The sequence below is a fragment of the Pleurodeles waltl genome, chromosome 10, assembly GCF_031143425.1.
Source record: "Pleurodeles waltl isolate 20211129_DDA chromosome 10, aPleWal1.hap1.20221129, whole genome shotgun sequence".
Taxonomy (NCBI): Eukaryota; Metazoa; Chordata; class Amphibia; order Caudata; family Salamandridae; genus Pleurodeles; species Pleurodeles waltl.
In genome coordinates this window covers 422,141,338-422,161,120 of record NC_090449.1, presented here as the reverse complement: position 1 = coordinate 422,161,120, position 19,783 = coordinate 422,141,338, and the positions used below count along the sequence as shown (strand labels likewise).

General features: G+C 42.6%; 1 protein-coding gene across 2 annotated transcripts in view; it reads left to right on the top strand.

Moving 5' to 3' along the window:
- MSS51 (MSS51 mitochondrial translational activator) overlaps positions 1–17,634 on the top strand; it is a 339,755-nt gene extending 322,121 nt beyond the window's left edge. For both annotated transcript variants that reach the window (XM_069210674.1, XM_069210673.1), the window contains one exon: positions 17,186–17,634. In XM_069210674.1, coding sequence (XP_069066775.1) covers positions 17,186–17,402 — 217 coding nt within the window. In that variant the 3' untranslated portion in view covers positions 17,403–17,634. The remainder of the gene's footprint in view (positions 1–17,185) is intronic.
- Positions 17,635–19,783: the final 2,149 nt, after the last annotated feature.

Sequence of the window (19,783 nt, the reverse complement as noted above, 5' to 3'; positions counted from 1 at the left end):
TAACTCAGCCCTACAAAGTGGTTCCTTCTGCTGCACTCTAAAATAAGAATTGTTTTACCCCCACTGAAAAAGGTAAATCTAGATGCCTGTAAAGCAACTACCACTCCATCTTGACTCTGTTTCCTGGCAAACATTATTGAAACAGAGGTTCCTAACCCCAAAGACTCCAACAATCAGCTTATCAACACACAATTGGAATTCTCCCACTCAGAGCTACAGAGAAGGGCATAGAAGAAAAGGTGTTACCCTCAAGAAAGCAAAATCACCCAGTGGCTCACATTCTACTTGACCACTCAGCAGCATTCGACATTGTAGATGGCGAACCCCTCCTAAACCGCCTAAAACTCTGATTTGACATTACTGAAAAGACTTGAAAATTATTTAAATCTTTCCTATAAGAAGAAAAGCAGCAAATGAAACTGGATCTACATGTCTCATAGTCATCCTCCATGATATGTGGTGTTCCAAAGAATCAACACTCTCTCCCCTCCTTTTCAGCTTATACATGTGTCCTCTAGCCCACATAATCAAAATGAAAGCCCTTAAATGTCAGTTACAATGTCAGTTATAGCCCACTGACCCTCAACTTCTAGAAGACTGAAGCAACATCCCAATACTGAAGCACTCAAAGGTCTTCTCTCAGGTAAACATTGGATGAACCTCAGTGGTCTCTCCCTAACTAATGACAAATCTCCTCTTCCAAATATCGCATGACCTTCTTCACTTGTTGAACCCTTCTCCACCCGTAGATGTGGTGCACAACCTTGGAGATGTGTTCTATGCACAACTACCTTTCAACATTCAAATTCAAACAACCATCAAATCAGCTGCTTGCTACTTACATTCTAAATCTAAAATCAGCCCTATCCTAACCATCCAACTACAAAAAACCTACTAGTCTACACACTTGTTCTATTAGGGCTATACTGTTGCCTTGCAAAATACCTAAATCCCCCAAACTAAGACATTGATATTTCTATCACATGGCACTATAATTCCTGCAACCTTCTACAAAATAATACTATGCATCTACTGATCAAGAATATCTTCCAGTCACCTCTCCACTCTATCTACATGTCCCGATGCTGCTCTTATGCTCCATCCATGCTTCTCGTTTAACCTGTCTACCTACGCTCTGCACTCATTTAAGCAAATTGCTTCAATTATACTTGTATTGTTTACTATTGACAATGTTTAACTTGCTGCCATAAGAAACAGATTTTTCAGTAAAATATATGTGTTGTTCCTTGCTATTCGACCCCTGGCATTTTCTGGGATTCAAAAATGTTATTAAGTTAATAAGTAAATAAATGAAATAGAGGATTGCCTTCCAGTTCTTTCCCTTGTTGAATGTGAGGCACTCTTTGAGCTATCCTGAACTTTGTCAAAAGGAAAATTGATTTTTCTCCTAGCCAGAATCCCTTCTTCAGGTTTTGAGTGTCCTTCCCTCCTCATAATGTGTCCCATGTCCCTTGCTAAGCAATCTCTCTGAGTGCTCGCTACAGCCATTCATATAGTGCCGGTTGTATGTCATAATATTGAGTTCAAGAATATTGACCTGCACATGTGTCGATCCATCAGTATCAACTACCAACATATCACAAATTAAGCATCCCTTTAAAAGTATTGATTTTGTATTCTTAACTTAGCATCGTCTTACCTTGGCAATGTGCTGGTAGTCGCTTTTGTAGAGTTAATATGAGTGCAGGCCGATATGTAAAATTTTACTATCACAGTAGGACTCGTTTGCCATCTGCCCCAAATCTCTCAAAGATATAATTCAGCCATCCTGTCAAAACTATGCTGCCAATTTGGACTTGCCACAAATAGAACCTTTCTCTGCATAATCCTGCTTGAAAAGGCCTCTTCGTGGGTGAGCTGCTACCTTCTTCTCCCACTTCTCCTTTTTTGTGGGGTCCTTCGGTACGCCATCCAATCCACTTCTCTTTCACCCTGACAAATTTGCACCAACCAGAACAATCAGTTTGCCTTTTACAGGTATATTCTCTCCAACGTTCCCAATCACTAACATCACTATTTTCCATTTAAGCATTGTACACTGTCACTGAAGATGCATGCCATCTGCAACGTAGAAAGACCTTGCTGCTTCTCATAGACGAGTGAAATGTACAGTTTTAGATGTTCCAATTGAGACAGTCATCTTACACAAGAGCTCTATATCATTCTCCTTCATTAGGCTGTTATTAGCCATCCACTGACACCACCTTGATGGGCAAGTGTATTTATGCAAATGTGTGATTTTCCTGCACAGTGGCACTAGCAGTGTATCATCTTTACCGTTTCCCATCATCCTCCTTCATCTTTCCCAATACACTGAAAACATTATAAAGCATTCTTCCTACCCTCACAAATTACTGACTGCTGAAGAACGCAGATGATGTGCTGGTACACATGATGCTTACAGCGGGGAACTGTTATTTGCTCATTCGGTCTTGCTGCTTCCTTCCAAGGGCGTCTGAGTGGAGACACTGTACATTACCATAACTGAGATTTGGGCTGACCCATCATCAGACGATTTGAGTTTTTAAAGCTACAACATTACATGATGATGTCTCTTGTGAGAAAATATCATTTTATGATATGACAATTTTCAACAACAACAGCTACCAGTTTGCTTCTGATGGAGTGTAGCTTTTATAATCAAAATTAACATGAAATGTTTACGAATTAATGCTAATGATGCCGCATAGAAAATGTATTGCTGTGTTTTACTAAACGTGCGTTTGAAATGTGCCCACAGGGAGTGGCCATCAATGTATACGATGACTAATGAAATTGACTAATAATGAATTATTAACAATTTTAATGTACTAATGTATGATTTTACTAATGTATGATTTTGTATTAGTATTAAGGACTATATGTTAAGGTTTTGCTAATTAATCACTAGGCCTTAGTTGGCATGAGTCGGGGCCTAGCTGCCCGGTTTCATATTAAATGTGTTTTTCTAATGTGCTGACTTGCTGAAGGACATGTAGTCGTACTTTTCCAGAAGCTAGAAGATGTGTGTAACCGTAGAAAACTCTTTCTCATGAGACTCGACTTGCTCAAGGAGATATTCTTGTCGAATGCAACAGGGTAAACTTGCAACAGGTACAAGGTCGCCTGAACTGGTATAGACAATGGAACTACTGACTGGGTCTGTGAGAGGACCACGAGAACACGAAATTGTACCTGATATTCTACCCGTTGGAGACGTCAATTACAACTGTTATGAGGTGACAATTTTAATGGGGTGACTAGTAAACCATTGGATGGAGATAGTGGTGCACCAAAACTTGCCCAATTGGAGATTAGGGGACTGTACAAGAGGATCATTATAATTCTTGAACACGAGGAGAAATCAGCCATTAGGAGCCATTATATGCCATTACCTAGCCACTTTGTTACTCTGCTTAAAGACTTTCCTGTTCATCTCTTACCCTTGCCTTGCCCATTCCATACTTTTCCTCCTTATGAGGGAAGTGTCCCTTATTGCCCTGTCTTGATGAACTTTGCTTAGTTTCCTGGCTGATGGCGAATCAACTGCTGTCCTGAGGACGAAGACTGACTCTGTATGCTGACCCATTACAGAGGGTAACTATATGATGATGAAACTGTAATTGTCTGTTTGCCTTTTCTTTCTAGGGACCAACTGCTTCTTTTGATAGAGACCATAGTTAGATGCTTTCTAAATTGGTGTTGCTAAATTGTTTTGCATGAAGCCCAACATGCTAATGCTGATTCGAGGTTAGTTAAGGAATTCACTAAACAGACGCAAATAGACAAATGACTGAATCAATGTTTTGTTGAATAATGCACTACTGATACTCTGCTAAGATTAATTCATGTTGACATCGTGCTATGTTCTAATGTTTACGATTCTTGCTTTGCTGAAATCTTATTCGAGTTGCTATATTATAACATTGTTGATGTGTTTTATGGTTTTGAGACTAATTAACTTGCTAGTAGATTGTAACCAATAGGGAATAAATATCAAAATCCTTATAAATTCTGTGTGTTTATTCATGACTGAAAGGTCATGGTGTGTCCCGATTCTCATCAATATCATTATTTAGATTGAATTGATTTGGTATGGTAAATATTGATGATGTTATTGATCTATTGATTGGCATGTGGATTAATTGCCTCGTTCTAAGGTGTTTTCAATCAGGGTCAAAAGATTAATTGGCCTAAAACGAGTCCCGGCCTAAGTAAATTATCTAGTAAGGGATGCTTTATCAGTTCTGGTAGCAGGGGACGGTTTAGGCCCTTTGGGGCCCTAGGACGAGGGACCATTGTTTTAGAAGTGTATTTGAAATAATGCAAATTGGAGGTGTGATGTACCCCTTAGTCCCAAATGACTTTCCTGGAATCTCGGAGCTTGCCGAAGTGAGTTGGGTATGTTCTTGGCGTTCTAGTGATAGGTATGCGTGACGTAGAATTTACGCTTGCTCAGCTTATGCATATCGCAGGTGAATTGTGAAGGTTTGTGTGAATTTATGGCAGGTATTTTTTTAGTAGGAGTGGGCGTACTCCGCAGTATGAGAGTATGAGAGTAGGGAAGCTGGCGAACTTCATGTGAGTGTGGCGCTTTGTGCTAAAAAATTATCCACGTGGTTGTTGGTGATGTACGGACCCGGCGTGGTCTAAGACTCCGGAGTATATTGATGAGACACTTGGTTTATGTTGTAATTTGCGCGGTTTAATAGGTCAATCGGGCGTGTTTGACAAGTCGGGTTTGAGTCAAATAGTGTGAGTGAAACCTTTAATGGAGATTTGGTAAGTTCTAAAGTGCACTAGAACGAGCCATTGACAATTCGAGAGTAGAATTTGCGGATCGAGTTCTGCTTGCGAGTGTGGGATCTGAGAAGGAGAGAGTAGCGGCCGAGGCTTCAAGTGAAATCTCTGTAAAGTTCTGAAGCAATTGTGTTACCCTTCCTGTAGTAAACCAGCAAATTAGATTTTTGTTTTTAAGGTGCTGGCAATATATTGCATTAGTTTTGTGTGGATCCAGAGTGAGAGAGACAAGCCGCAAGACTTTGTCAGCCGCATTGTGTGTGAGTGTGACGTCATTGGAGCTGCGCTGGGATAGGTCAGTTGCCGAGAAGGGTCGTGCACGGATTGGCAGCCGTCCGTGAGAGGCAATTGGTTGAGAAGGTAGGCAAAGAGTGTTCTGGGAACTAAAGTCACTTCCTGATTAGATTCTGAACAAAATAAAAGACGCAAAAATGAAGTTTTTCAAGGCGTTAAAGAGCGCTTTGAGGGGAGATACCTATATTACCACAAGTGTGTGGGAGCCTACACAGCCAGAGGATACTCCGGCTTATGCCGTAATGGAGGAGAAGGGAGTAGCGCCATGTCTTTGGCTAAAGCATTGGTGCAAATTAACAGAGAAAGATGGGTGTTTGGCGTTTCCAGAGAACGGAACCCATAACATAAGGATACTAGAGAATTTGCAGAGAGCGCTAAATGAGCAGAATTCACCTCCGAGACCAGCACAGTTTGAGGCGTTATCAATTTGGGAATTAATGGGCATACGACAGAGGCAACAGAAATTTGAAAGGAGAATGAGAAAAGCAGAAAAGACTCTAGCGGAGGCTAGGTGGGATAGTGAGACCAGGCTGTGGAGAAGGGAAATAATAGACGGAGTTCGGATGTTTCCGGCTACAACTCAAGAAGCTGAAACAAAGGGAAGAAAGGCAACTTGTAAAACAGACAAGGGCTCTAGTAAGCAAAGGTAGACTCAGAAGTCTTGGGTAGATGCAGATGATTCAGATGATGATGAGTTCCTAAATCAGTTGTTACATGATCGACCACCACCATATGCCATGAATGATAATAGACCGAGTACTAGTGCAGGTCCTGTAAATCCAACACAAAATCAGGGGACCACGAATACAGTACAGACAAGTAATACAGTTCCGATACAGAATGGTGCAGTGTATCCACTGCACTTGAGATGCAGATACAGTTGCAGCCACCACCAATTCAGAGGCTTTACCCTGATGTCCCAGTATTGGAGACAGCTACGAATTTGATGGTGCCACCTGATCCGGTATACACAAGATCAAAGTTAGTGCAGATTGAGCCAACTCCACATTTGCTGCCCCAGCCGCAGCAACAGATGGTTCCGAATCACACTTCGGTCGCAGGACCGCAGTCAGTTACAGCACCCATGATGAATCAAGCTATGGGAGTTAATGGTCCACCGGGATTGGGAAGCGGACAGGCACCAGCCGCTATATCATTGCCGATTACTGTTGGTCCGCCAGTACCGCTGTATGCGCAGGCGAAGCCTAGCGTATGTGACCAAGGAGTAATGACTCAAGAGGTGATAAGAGGAGGGTCCACAGGAAGTTCCCAAGGGATAACACCGGGAGAGCAGACAGCCAAAAGGTCTAGATCCTTGTTGGACTTCAGTCCGATTGGGGTTCCTTTAGAGACAATGAGACAAGCAGGTTTGGGTCTTCTGACAACACAGGTATTGAGTACAAATACATCGCAAACTCCAATGATGCAGGCTTGACAGCGCAACAGTTGAACGAGTGGTTAGACAAGCTTAACACTCCACAGACTACTGCAACAGCAGAGCGATTGGAAAGAGAGGAATACCTGAATTCTGTGAGGTTGGGGGTGGAAGCAGCGGGGCTAGTTGAAGGGACTATGGGAGTGAACAGATTAGAATCATACACTGAAGTAGAATTGAGGTTTCTGTGCCCCAAAATAACTAAAGAAGTGAGTAAAGTGCACCAGAGGTTAGCGAACCTAGCAGACAAATACGGCATAGACTTAGACAATACTAAGCATTTGAAGAGGAGTTATAGGTTAGACTTCGAACGTAAAGATTTTGATCACATGAGATCTACTGGGATGAAGGCACACCTTAAAGAAATACTACAGAGCGCACAGGTTTGGGGAGCATTAGAGATGTGGGAAGGCAGATGGGCAAAGAAGAGAGATAAGAGGAAAAGTGACTGCATGGAACCGCAGCAGGCGAAAGCTGCGCCAGACACGGGAACAATAAAGATGTTACCGATGAGAGAAACAGCTGGAGGGGTTCTAGTCCATGTACCGTGGTCCAGAGGTGACATTTTGTCATTCACCAACGACTATCCCAGGTTGAGGGAAAAGCCGATAGAATGGTATCAGCAGACAGATAGGTTTGTGAAGCTTGCAAAGTGTCTCTGGGAAGACTTGAATACGTTGTTTGAGATCATAGTTCCAGCTGACTTGTGGCTTGAGTGTAAGAGGAGTGTGGATTGGCCGACAGAAGATCCGGCAAGGGACAAGGTTACTGGAGGACCGTCCCCTGAGGTGATGAGGTTCTATTTTAAGGTGATTGAGTACTTGAAGCAGAAGGTGTCACCGCAGAATATTGATTGGCAGAAAATTGATTGAACGGCACAAGAGGGCAATGAGTCGATACATGCTTACTATGAGAGGTTGTTAAAGGCATTCAAACACTATAGTGGCACAGAGGTCATTGAACCGAAAGATTTGAATCCCCTTGTGTTCAGGTTCATTGAAGGACTGAGGCCAGAGATTAGCCAGATGATTAAGAATCATTTGATATATTGGCAAGCGAAACCGATTGATGAGGTGTTGCAGTATGCGAAATACTGCAGTAATGAGATTGAATTGAAACAGAGAAAGCTGAAAGAGAAGGTAATGGTGATGCAAATTAAGGCAGCCCAAGTAGGAATGCAGGGAAATGGAGTGCAGCAGATGGTGCAGCAGCCGTAAGGGAACGGGATGTTTCAGTTGCAACCGAGAGGCCGCGGTCAAGGAGGTTTTGTGAACCGCGGTCCAGATTTGAATACGGTTGTGGTTCAAAATGATGTGCAGGGGATGAAAAAGATGTCACCATGCCATGCGTGCGGGGGCGTGGGACACTGGAAGCGGGAGTGCCCAATGATGGTGCAGGATGGTGTTGTTCAACAAAGCAATGATGTTGGTACATTTCAAAATGTGAGGGGTCCAAGAATGAGGGGTCCAAATCCAAACTTCCAGAATAATATGGTTCAGATGCAGCATCTTCAGCCCATGCAGCAAATACAAATGCTACATGTTCCACCAGCACAGATGCAGCAAGTGCAACAGCAGATTCCCATGGTACCTAGACAGCAAATGCAGTTGCCTTTAGCTCCAATGGGACAGCAACAGGTGATGCTTCCTCAACAGGTCACAGGCCAAACAATGAGTCAAAATAATACAGTACAACAGTTCCCATTGCGTGGTGAGAATGGAATAAACTATGAATGGCTGGATGATTGTTCAGATAGTGAGGAGTGCAGGCTTGCAGCGTCCCTAGAAGTAGATCAGAGGGGACCCTATGTACAGGGAAAGGTGATGGGCCACAAAGTTTCATTCTTGGTTGATACAGGAGCTACACACTCTACAGTCAGAAGCGCAGAGGTGCCGACTTTTGGGGCGTACCATAAAGGTGGTAGGAGTAGCAAATTAGCTCCTGACAAATCCGATTACAGATCCGGTCCAATTTAAGATTGGTACCTTTCAGGGATTGCACAGGTTCGTAGTCTGTGATTCAAGTCCAGTGTCCCTACTGGGAAGAGACTTGCTGTGTAAGACGAGGTGTTCGATAACCTGTTCCAATTAAGGGATTGAGGTGCAGACAAACAGTGATGATGAAGGGGATGATGGTCAGATCTCAGAACCAGAAACCCTAGATCACAGATGAGGAGTACCATTGATAAGCTTCTTCCCGATCTTCACAGTAACCGATTTGCCAACATGATTACAGGGAACAGTGACAGAGAAAGTGTGGGACTTGACAGGAAATTAAGTGGGACTGATAAAAGGAGTAGAACCAGTCAAGGTAGAGGTGAAGCCATATGCCGTGTTTCCCCAGGTACCGCAGTACCACATGGCACAAGATGTCCTTATAGAGGTGATGCAGATAATTGCAGACTTTGTAAAGCAAGGGGTTCTGAAAAAAGTGATGAGCAGCCCATATAATTCACCAATAATGGGTCTGAAAAAGCCTTGTGGGAAAGTTCGAATTGTACAAGACCTGAGAAAAGTTAATGAGATAGTGGTGAAGTGTTGCCCCATAGTGCCAAATCCAGACGTAATCATGTTTCAGGTTCCATGCGACGAGGAGTGGTACACAGTTGTGGACTTGTCTCAAGCGTTCTTTTCTGTGCCTCTTCATGAGGATAGCCAATTTCTCTTCAGTTTCAAATTCCTGGACAAGGTTTACAGTTGGTGTCGAATTCCTCAATGGTTTTCAGAATCACCTTCCATCTTCAATCAGATATTGAAAATGGACTTGGAAGCATTGGAACTGCCTTTTAATTCGATTCTAGTACAGTACATTGATGACTTGTTGATTGCGTCCAAAACAAAAGATGACTGCAGGTATGATACTATTGCCTTACTGAATCACTTGGGAAAGAACGGACATAAAGTGTCCCCAAAGAAACTGCAGTACTGTCAGAAAGAAGAGAAGTACTTTGGTCACCTGTTTGAGAAAGGATCAAGGAAAATATCCAAGGAAAGAGTGACAGCCATATTGCAGATGAATCTCCCGGCATCCAAGAGGGACGTTAGGATGTTTTTGGGAATGGTGGGTTACTGTCGCCAGTGGATTCCTAACTTCTCCATTATCTCTAAGCCTTTGGTGAGGTTGACTGTCAAGGAAATTAAGGATGGCCCGGGTACCATAACTATGTCTGAGAAAGAGTTGAGGGCATTCATTGAACTGAGAGAGTGTATGTTCAGGGCACCAGCTTTAGGTATGCCTGATTACACAAAGCCTTTTGTACTGTTTTGTCATGAACGTGATGCTTGTTCTTTGTCTGTCTTGACACAGGTCCATGGAGGTGAAAAACGCCCAGTACCATATTTTTCAGCTACTTTGGACCCAGTCGCAGCAGCCTTACCGGGTTGTCTGCGTGCAGTTGCAGTAGTTTGTCAGAGCCTCATTCAGTGTGAAGGCATAGTGATGGGACATCCCTTGACCGTAATGGTCCCACACTCAGTCGAAATACTACTCACCCAAACAAAGACTCAGCATATGACAAATGCTCGCCTGACCAAATATGAGACAATTATACTGGGGTCACCTAATGTGTCTTTGAAGTGCTGTACTGTGTTAAACCCGGCAACTTTGCTTCCCAATGAAAATACAGATGTTGATGATGCTGAGGAAGTAGAACATGATTGTCTTGAGGTAACAGAACTGTGCACCAAACCGAGACCTGACATTAAAGATACTCAATTGGAGGAAAATGATTACATTATCTTTGTTGATGGTTCATGCCTGAGAGACTCAGTAGGAGTACTGAGAGCCAGATATGCTGTATGTACAATCACTGGTATCCTAGAAGCATCTTGGCTCGAGAGAGTGTACTCTGCTCAAGTGGCTGAATTGGTTGCTCTTACTAGGGCATGCCATGCCGCTGACAAACTAAAAGTCACTATCTATACTGACAGCAGATACTGATTTGGAATTGTCCATGATTTTGGCCAGTTATGATCACAGAGGGGTTTCATGACCTCTTCTGGTTCTCCAGTGAAAAATGGTGAAAGAACTAAGGAGTCGTTGCATGCGATTCAGTTACCTCTTGAAATTGCTGTGGTGAAATGCAATGCTCATGTTAAATCGCAAGACTTTGTGTCAATGGGAAACGGATATGCAGATCAAGTCGCAAGGTTTTGTGCATTGAACTGTATATCGTTCCAAAATCAGTGGGAATTGTTACCGGAAACTGAAAATGAGACAGGTTATGCATTGAGGGTGGTTGACACAATGGAAGAGTTAAAATTGTTGCAGGGACGGGCCAGCAGAGAGGAGAAATGTTCTTGGCTTAAAATGCAATGTGTACAAAGACCTGATGATTTGTGGGTTTCAGATGAAGGGAAAATGGTTTTGCCAAACAGTCTCTTGTCACAGTTTGCGAGGGTTTACCATGGTCAAGCACATATTGGGAGAGATGCCATGATTAGGCTGTTCAAAATCGATTGGTTCAATCCAAAATTCAGACAAGCTGCAGAAGTAATCTGTCACAGGTGTATCATCTGTCAACAGATGAATTTGAGCCACATTGGGAGAGCAGGAGGCCCATTTAGCAGGATGCAGATGGATTTTATTGAGATGCGTGTGTGTGGAGGTCTGAGGTACGTGTTGGTGATTGTGTGCATTTTCAGTCACTGGATCGAAGCTTACCCTACACGTAGAAATGACAGTCTCACAGTAGCGAAGTTGCTGCTTAGGGAGTTAATACCACGTTTCGGGTTTCCGATCTCTTTAGAATCAGATAGAGGAAGTCACTTCAACAACGAGGTGGTTAAGCTCTTGTGTGCCGCACTGAACATTGAACAGAAGTTTCACTGTAGCTATCGTCCTGAAGCCTCAGGACTAGTGGAGCAGATGAATGGTACCTTGAAATCGAGAATGGCGAAAATGTGCGCAGCTACAAATTTGAAGTGGCCAGATGCATTGCACTTAGTGCTAATGTCAATGAGAAATACACCCAACAAGAAAACAGGCCTGTCTCCTCATGAAATTCTCATGGGCCGAGCCATGAGATTGCCCGCAGTGCCTGCAGATGCTCTTGTGAATATCACGGATTATATGGTGTTGGACTACTGCAAGGGTCTGGCTGACGTGGTCCACTCTTTCTCTCACCAGGTGGAAGCAACCACACTCCCACCGATAAATCATCCAGGTCACAATCTGAAAGCTGGTGACTGGGTTGTTGTCAACAAACACGTGGGGAAGTTGTGTTTGGAGCCACGTTAGAAGGGGCCGTATCTAGTGATACTGACCACTACTACTGCTGTGAAATGTGCAGGAATTCCAAACTGGATCCATGCCAGTCACACAAAGAAGGTGACATGTCCAACTGATGAGGAACTTGAGTTGTCAAAAATAACAGCTACAGTGAAGGAAGTCTCAGGGCTGGAGAGTAATCAAAGGGGAACTGAGACTGAAGGAGAGCCCGTTGAGGACGGCTTGGTCACTGAGAGGTTCTCCCAGAGGCAAACAGATACAGGTTTGAAGTTGAACCCCTGATAGACCCGGAAGGCGAAGGAGGTGAGGCAGAAGGAAGGCAAAGTGTTCCGACTCCTTCTGAGCCGCTTGCAGATCTATCCAGAGAAGACACCATAGCACAAGCGGAGGGCACTGATCAGCATCCTGAAAAGCCGAGCGGTAGGAAACTACTTAAAGGAGATAAATGGCCAGAGCCACGAGCTGCGAAGGAAAAAGTGGTCATAAATGAAACAATAGAGGAAGAAGTTGATACAACAAGGAAAGAAGATCTCACTGAAGGAGAGTTTCAGGGTGATCGCAAACTGAAAAGAAAGAGAATTGCAAACAGGAGGTACGCAGGTCCTGAATGGGCTTATGCAACATCAGCTGAGTGGCAACAAGAATTTTTGGCGTTCTGTTTTGATCGTGAGGTGCCAGGTCAATATTATGGCACGTGAAGTTGGCAACAAATAAAAAGAGGTTGTGTTAAGCCGAAATTGAACAAAGGAAAACTTGAGAAAAGAGACTGATAAAATTACTGGATGTGACACCGTTAACCTGAACTGACTTGAAAAACTGATTTTGACAAGCTGCTAACCTGATTTGACAAGGATCCTGGGAGTGAGTGAAATGCTGTAAATACTTGCTAAAGAAAGACTTTGCTTCAGAGAAAAAAAAAAAAGCTTTAGACCTTCCTCAGTTTATTGTTTACCTTTATATCGTTCTGCTTTCTGATTCTTTACAGATCATGATTAACACTAGAGATAATAATAAGGGGAGTAGGATATGTAGAAGGTTGGATATTATCTTGGGTGTTGTGTGTGCGATAGTAATTATAGCTGTGATTGTGGGAATGCCATTGGTGGATAAGAGTGAGACTAACAATGCTACAATTACTGAGACTACTATACTAAAACCATGGGAGAGATTTGAGCAGGATTCGAAATATTTGCATGAGGAAACTAACACAAAAGGGGAACTATCTACTAATGTTTTCTATCGCTTGTTGAATGCATGAGTATGTTGAAACAATGGATGCAAAGAATTGTTATGTGTGCACAAAAATTCCTTTGTCAGTAGAAGAAGGGGTTACCTATCATAGTTTGCCGTTAACATACGGGATAAGTTGTAGTTTGTTATTAACAAGGTTATATGATCAAGAGTATATTCAGTACTTCTATTCTAATCTAGATGTAGTGTTTTCTTTTGTGCCTATAAATGAACATTTGAGTAAGGTAGCTAGAGATCGTAATATAAAAATAGTTAGGGGTTTCTTTGAGCCCACACTGACATTTGGTACAGTTTATGCACATCGCAATAATCTAACCTGCTTACTAACGCCTGTTGAGAAGAGCTTTTTAGATCACACTGATGATAGAAGAAAAGCGTTAAAAGAAAAGCTAGAAAAGGGATTAGAGAAACTAACGTTTGCAAATGATATTGCTTATAGTGCAGTAAAGACACAAGACAAATTAGCTTTATATGCATTACACATAGGAAAGCTTTGTATATATAGGCCAAAATCTTACTATGACACTTTATTTGTGGGAACAAGTGAGACGGACATGTGTTTTTGTTTCAGAGTAAGTGGACGTTCATGTTAAATGGACAGGATCCAGCGATCCCAGGGATCTATTACATATGTGGACTTAATGCTTATTACCGTCTTCCAAGGGGATGGTATGGGACATGTTATTTGGGAATAGTTTTTCCAAAGATTCGCCAATTTGATGACTTAAGGAAGTTTCCTAAAGTGTCTAAATTACATCGTACTAGACAGAAAAGAGAGACAGCTGCTGCTGTTGTGGGTGATATATTTGGAACAATAATTCCATCAGTGAGAGTTATCTTAAACTCCATAAAGATTTGAAAGTTGTCTACTATTGTGGATAACATGCTGACAAACTTCACAGGGGCTATACTCCTAATGGATACTGAACTTGCTGTGGAGAGGGCTATGACTCTTCAAAATAGGCTTGCTTTAGACATTCTTTTAGCGAAAAGTGTCGGAGTCTGTAAGATGCTTAATGAGAGGCATTTTTGTGCCTATATACCCGACAATAGTAATAAGATTAGAAGTATGCTTACTAACCTAACACGAAATAGTGCGGATTTAAAGGAGCTGAAAGAACCTGGAGTTTGGGAAAAGGTTGGAAAGGGACTTGCTAAAGTGGGAAGTTGGTTTAGTAATATTTGGCATGGGATATTTGCAAAAATAATAGAGGGAAATTTGATTGTTTTAGCTTGTTTATTCGGACTATGGTTATCGTGTAAAATTAGTAAAAGAATTAGAGAAAAATTGGCAAAACGCAGTGTGAGGAGAGAAGAAAAGGGAGAAAATTGTCAAAGCAAAATACGAAAAGTCAAAAAGGGGGAAGAAATTGAAATGAACGAACTAAGAAAGTGAAATGTTGTGAAGGGAAAGGATTTGTGTGATGACAAGTGTCATCAGAGGAGGGATTGGTGGAGTGTAGCTTTTATAATTAAAATTAACATGAAATGTTTGCGAATTAATGCTAATGATGCCGGATAGAAAATGTACTGCTGTGTTTTACTAAACGTGCGTTTGAAATGAGCCCACGGGAGTGGCCACCAATGTATACGATGACTAATGAAATTGACTAATAATTAATTATTAATGTACTAATGTATGATTTTGTATTAGTATTAGGACTATATGTTAAGGTTTTGCTAATTAATCACTAGGCCTTAGTTGGCATGAGTCGTGGCCTAGCTGCCCGGTTTCATATTAAATGTGTTTTTCTAACGTGCAATGTGCTGACTTGCTGAAGGACATGTAGTCATACTTTTCCAGAAGCTAGAAGATGTGTGTAACCGTAGAAAACTCTTTCTCATGACACTCGACTTGCTTAAGGAGACATTCTTGTCGAATGCAACAGTGTAAACTTGCAACAGGTACAAGGTCGCCTGAACTGGTATAGACAATGGAACTACTGACTGGGTCTGTGAGAGGACCGCAAGAACATGAAATTGTACCTGATATTCTACCCGTTGGAGACGTCAATTACAGGAGCCAATAAACTACGTGAGAACTGTTATGAGGTGACAATTTTAATGGGGCGACTAGTAAACCATTGGATGGAGATAGTGGTGCACCAAAACTTGCCCAATTGGAAATTAGGGGACTGTACAACAGGATCATTATAATTCTTGAACACTAGGAGAAATCAGCCATTATGAGCCATTATATGCCATTACCTAGCCACTTTGTTACTCTGCTTAAAGACTTTGCTGTTCATCTCTACAAACCATCCTTGCCCTTGCCTTGCCCATTCCATACTTTTCCTCCTTCTGAGGGAAGTGTCCCTAATTGCCCTGTCTTGATGAACTTTGCTGCGTTTCCTGGCTGATGGCGAATCAACTGCTGTCCTGAGGATGAAGACTGACTCTGTATGCTGACCCATTACGGAGGGTAACTATATGATGATGAAACTGTAATTGTCTGATTGCCTTTTCTTTCTAGGTACCAACTGCTTCTTTTGATAGAGACCATAGTTAGATGTTTTCTAAATTGGTGTTGCTAAATTGTTTTGCATGAAGCCCAACATTCTAATGCTGATTCGAGGTTAGTTAAGGAATTCACTAAATGGACGCAAATAGACAAATGACTGAATCAATGTTTTGTTGAATAATGCGCTACTTATACTCTGCTAAGATTAACTCATGTTGACATCGTGCTATGTTCTAATGTTTATGATTCTTGCTTTGCTGAAATCTTATTCAAGTTGCTATATTATAACAGTGTTGATGTGTTTCATGGTTTTGAGACTAATGAACTTACTAGTAGATTGTAACCAATAGGGAATAAATATCAAAATCCTTATAAATTCTGTGTGTTTATTCATGACTGAAAGGTCATGGTGTGTCCCGATTCTCATCAATGTCATTATTTAGATTGAATGTATTTGTTGTGGTGAATATCGATGACGTTATTGATCTATTGATTGGTATGTGGATTAATTGCCTCGTTCTAGGGTGTCTTCAATCAGGGTCAAAAGATTCATTGACCAAAAACGAGTCCCGGCCTGAATAAATTATCTAGTAAGGGACGCGTTATCACTTCCCCTGCTTGACTTTGTTGCTGAAGTGCTTCACCGGGAGGGATGGGAGTCCTGGCAGCTGAACCCTTGCCATTGCAACATTTCACCATTCTTTCTCTATGGCCCATTCCATGCAGAGTGGCTCACGTTTGTGCCCATGTCAGGAATAATGTACATGGTTTCCATAAAAGCCAGTACACCAAAAAGCAAATACTGTTTGCTGTTGTCATCTGTTGTACTTTCATCTCAATCAATCGTACCGAAGGGGACTGGATCTGAAAGAGTAGGGATTGACCACAAGGCTCTAGTGGAGGTTACTAGGCACATTTCTAATATGATGAGGAACTAGGGGCTAGGAAGTGGAGAGGATGCCAGTGGTTCTGTGGTTAGAGGGGCATTAGTAAGTGTGAAATGTTGACAAGTGGCAATATGGTCTTCATAGCACCCTGACTTTGCATATGAGTATCCCTCAAGAGAGTGAAAAAGCTATGAAGGGTAGATTTGGAGAATGTAGGATAATAAATAGGTATCAAATTAGATTTTTTTTCTATTCTGGGGTCCTGGAAGACCCATGCATCTTAAGTGTCACCTCATTGTCTATGAAGTAATTTGGAACTCCAGGGCAGATAGCATCCATGCAGCTGGTTCGTATCCCTCTCTATTAATTCATTTATGCAGTTTTATGCAGCACTCAAACACGTGAAAAGTAAGCAGGCAATGTACAGTTGTCTAACTTTAGTGTAACAGTGGTTTACAACCTGGGCTCCAACATACTGGAAATCAGATGGAAAATATGGATAAGGATTTACATCTAGAACTTTAATTCTGCTTTGCGCACTGTTGAAGCATTTTTTACCACTGGCTGAACGGCCAAATTCATAGTTAACAGACAGGGTATAGCCGAAAAAAGCTCACGACTACTGATCTCCTACAGCTTTGATAGGCACTTCTTTGATAAAGTGTGCACTTTTCGAACTCTATAGCATTGGCTGGGCAATACGGTAACATACTAGAGTCCTCGTTCACGGTCAGGTCCCTGTTGGCAGAAGCTCACACTGGCTGACACAGATTGTTGGGTGTATGTCTTCCAGGATGTAATTGCTTCATCTTCTCTTTCTATTTCCAGTGAGCAGGAGCTGAAGTACTCCCTGCAGATCCTTGCAGAACTTGAGGCCTGCATTCTCTCACATGGACCTAACCCATTTGCCTCTCTGAAGCTGGATCAGGTGCAGTCTGATCCCAATAAGCCGCCTGTGCACAGCAATGCATATCAGATTCAGTTCCTGGGGTTAGCAGGAGTCGAACAGGACGAAGACATGCAGGATCTAGATGAGGAGGCATAGATACGACAAGATATTTAAGATCTCTTTGCTTCCTCAAGATTTTGGCAAATGTTGTATGCGTGAGAAAAAGACTGGTTGATCAGCAGCCTCTCCGACTTGTCTCCCTGCCTGTTCTTCTGGCATTTCTGCCAGCATCTGATAATGTTACTGCATGTGGAGTATATTCAACACACGTGTCTTTGTGCATCAGTCATGTATAGTAAATCATTTCAATAAAGACATTTCAAATGAATTTGTGCTTTTTTACTTTGTAAATGAGTCTAATGTTTAAAAATGAATGTCACTTTAACATTTGAAAAAGTATCTCTAATAAAACACGTCCATACCTGCACATTTTGTCCACATAAAACATAAAAAAGAGCGAGCAGGTAAAATTTTACATTTCTAGAAATAAGACATCTTGGGGTGTCTAGTGAGGAGTTGCAGTTTGTAAACTCACACACTGATGCACCCCATAATACTTCAGAGTTTAGCATAAAGTCGTGTGTTAAATGTCTTACCAGAAAACCTATAGAAACCCACTCTTAAGTAGAATGTCTTAGCATCAATAAAAAAAGCCACATACAGATGTCTTACCACCTCAATGCACAGTAGTTCCAGGACACGTCACAATCAGGTTTCCAGCCAAACCACAGCACTGAGACTGCCCTCATCATAGCAACTGATGACATCAGGATGATCCTAAATCATGGCGACAGCAGCCCTCATACTACTTGACCTCTTCGCTGCCTTCAACACAGTCTCCCACCCATCCTAATCAGAAGACTACACAATACAGGCATAGGACTCACACTCAACTGGGTTTGTTCCTTCCTCAATGAAAAGACAAAAAGAATCACCCTAAACATCAAAGGTGAAGAAACTCAACTGTGGAGTCCCCCAAAGATCATCACTCACCCCAAGCTATTCAACATCAACATGACCCCACTGGCTAAGCTCATCAGATCCTTCAACATCAACATACTCTCCTACACAGACAACACCCAGCTGATACTCTCCCTATCAAACAAGACCCACACCACACAAACCAACTTTGCCACCATAACCTCATGGATGAAAACAAACTGCCTCAAGCTCAACTGATTTTCAGAAAGAAAACATCCCCTTGGGACTCCCCCTGGTGGCCTTCTAACCTTGGCACCCTACATAGGCCCACCACCAGAGCAAGACATCTGGGAATCATTATAGACAACTAGCTAGACATGAAAGCCCTAGTAAATGCAGTGACCTCCACCTGCTTACACAGCCTCAAGATGTCATGAAGGATCGTCAAATAGCTTTTGGAGAACTTCAAGAAAAGAGTCATTCATTCTTGATCACCAGCAGAACGCTCTATGCAGGGAATTGTCATAATATGGCTGGCGGTGATCTACTGGCATGGTGGTGCTGGTGGTAGCAGCGCCAGTTTACCAACGTCTGCCAGCATGATCACTGCCAGATTTCCGCCCTTCTTGTGGCGGAAGTCTGGCAGTGAACATAATGTGGCAGACGGATGGTATAGCCGTGGTGACGGTATTTTGGAGGCCATCATCGTTTTTTACTGCCAGTGTCAAAATGACCACCATAATATTCATAACAGAGTGCTCTGTAATAAATAGCTCTCCAAGTGCACTATGTGGGTTAAGAAACAATAGGTTTTATTGCCATTCCTCTCCTAGTAGCGCAGAGAAGGAAATGTAATGGAGAATAATGTAGTGCTGAATGTCTCTTCATGCCACAGTGCCCAGTCGCGGCTTGCGGGAGGGAAAAGGGGCGGGTGGTGCGTGGCAGGGGACAACGGAAAAAAAAAAACAATAAAAAAGTGCCTTTTTTCTGCACTGCTCTGCTCTGCTCCGGTCTTGCATCTCAGGCACAGGATCCCAGCCTGCCCTGCATCCAATCCTACCGCTGCTTTCAATCTGCCAGCAGCATGAAATCAGTGGTAGTATTGGACGGAGCGCCCAGCCAGGGAGCTCCGCGGCAGAGTGGGAGCCTCTGTCTGCTCTCTCGAACCCGGCATTGTGTTGCCGGGTAGGAGAGAGCCAGTGCGCATGTATGTTTGGACGGGCCAAGACGACCAGCCAAACATACATGCGCACTGAGCGGGAGTGTTTTGCATTGGGCAGCTGCTGCTGCTGGTGGCGGGGGCGATGCTCCTCCGCCATAGTGGAGGAGTCGCCCCTGGCAGTGTCTGTTATAGCATAACAGCCCCCTGCTGTGTTGTAACAAGACATGCACGTGTGTGGGGCACTTTTTAGCATCAGCCACTTGTCTGAAAATAACACCTTGTCTATCAGTACATGCAAGTATTGTATCATACATATGCACTCACGCTTAACATAATACCACACCTATGATACACTTTGAACAGGAATGAGCATCACACTGCTGTCCACTGTGCC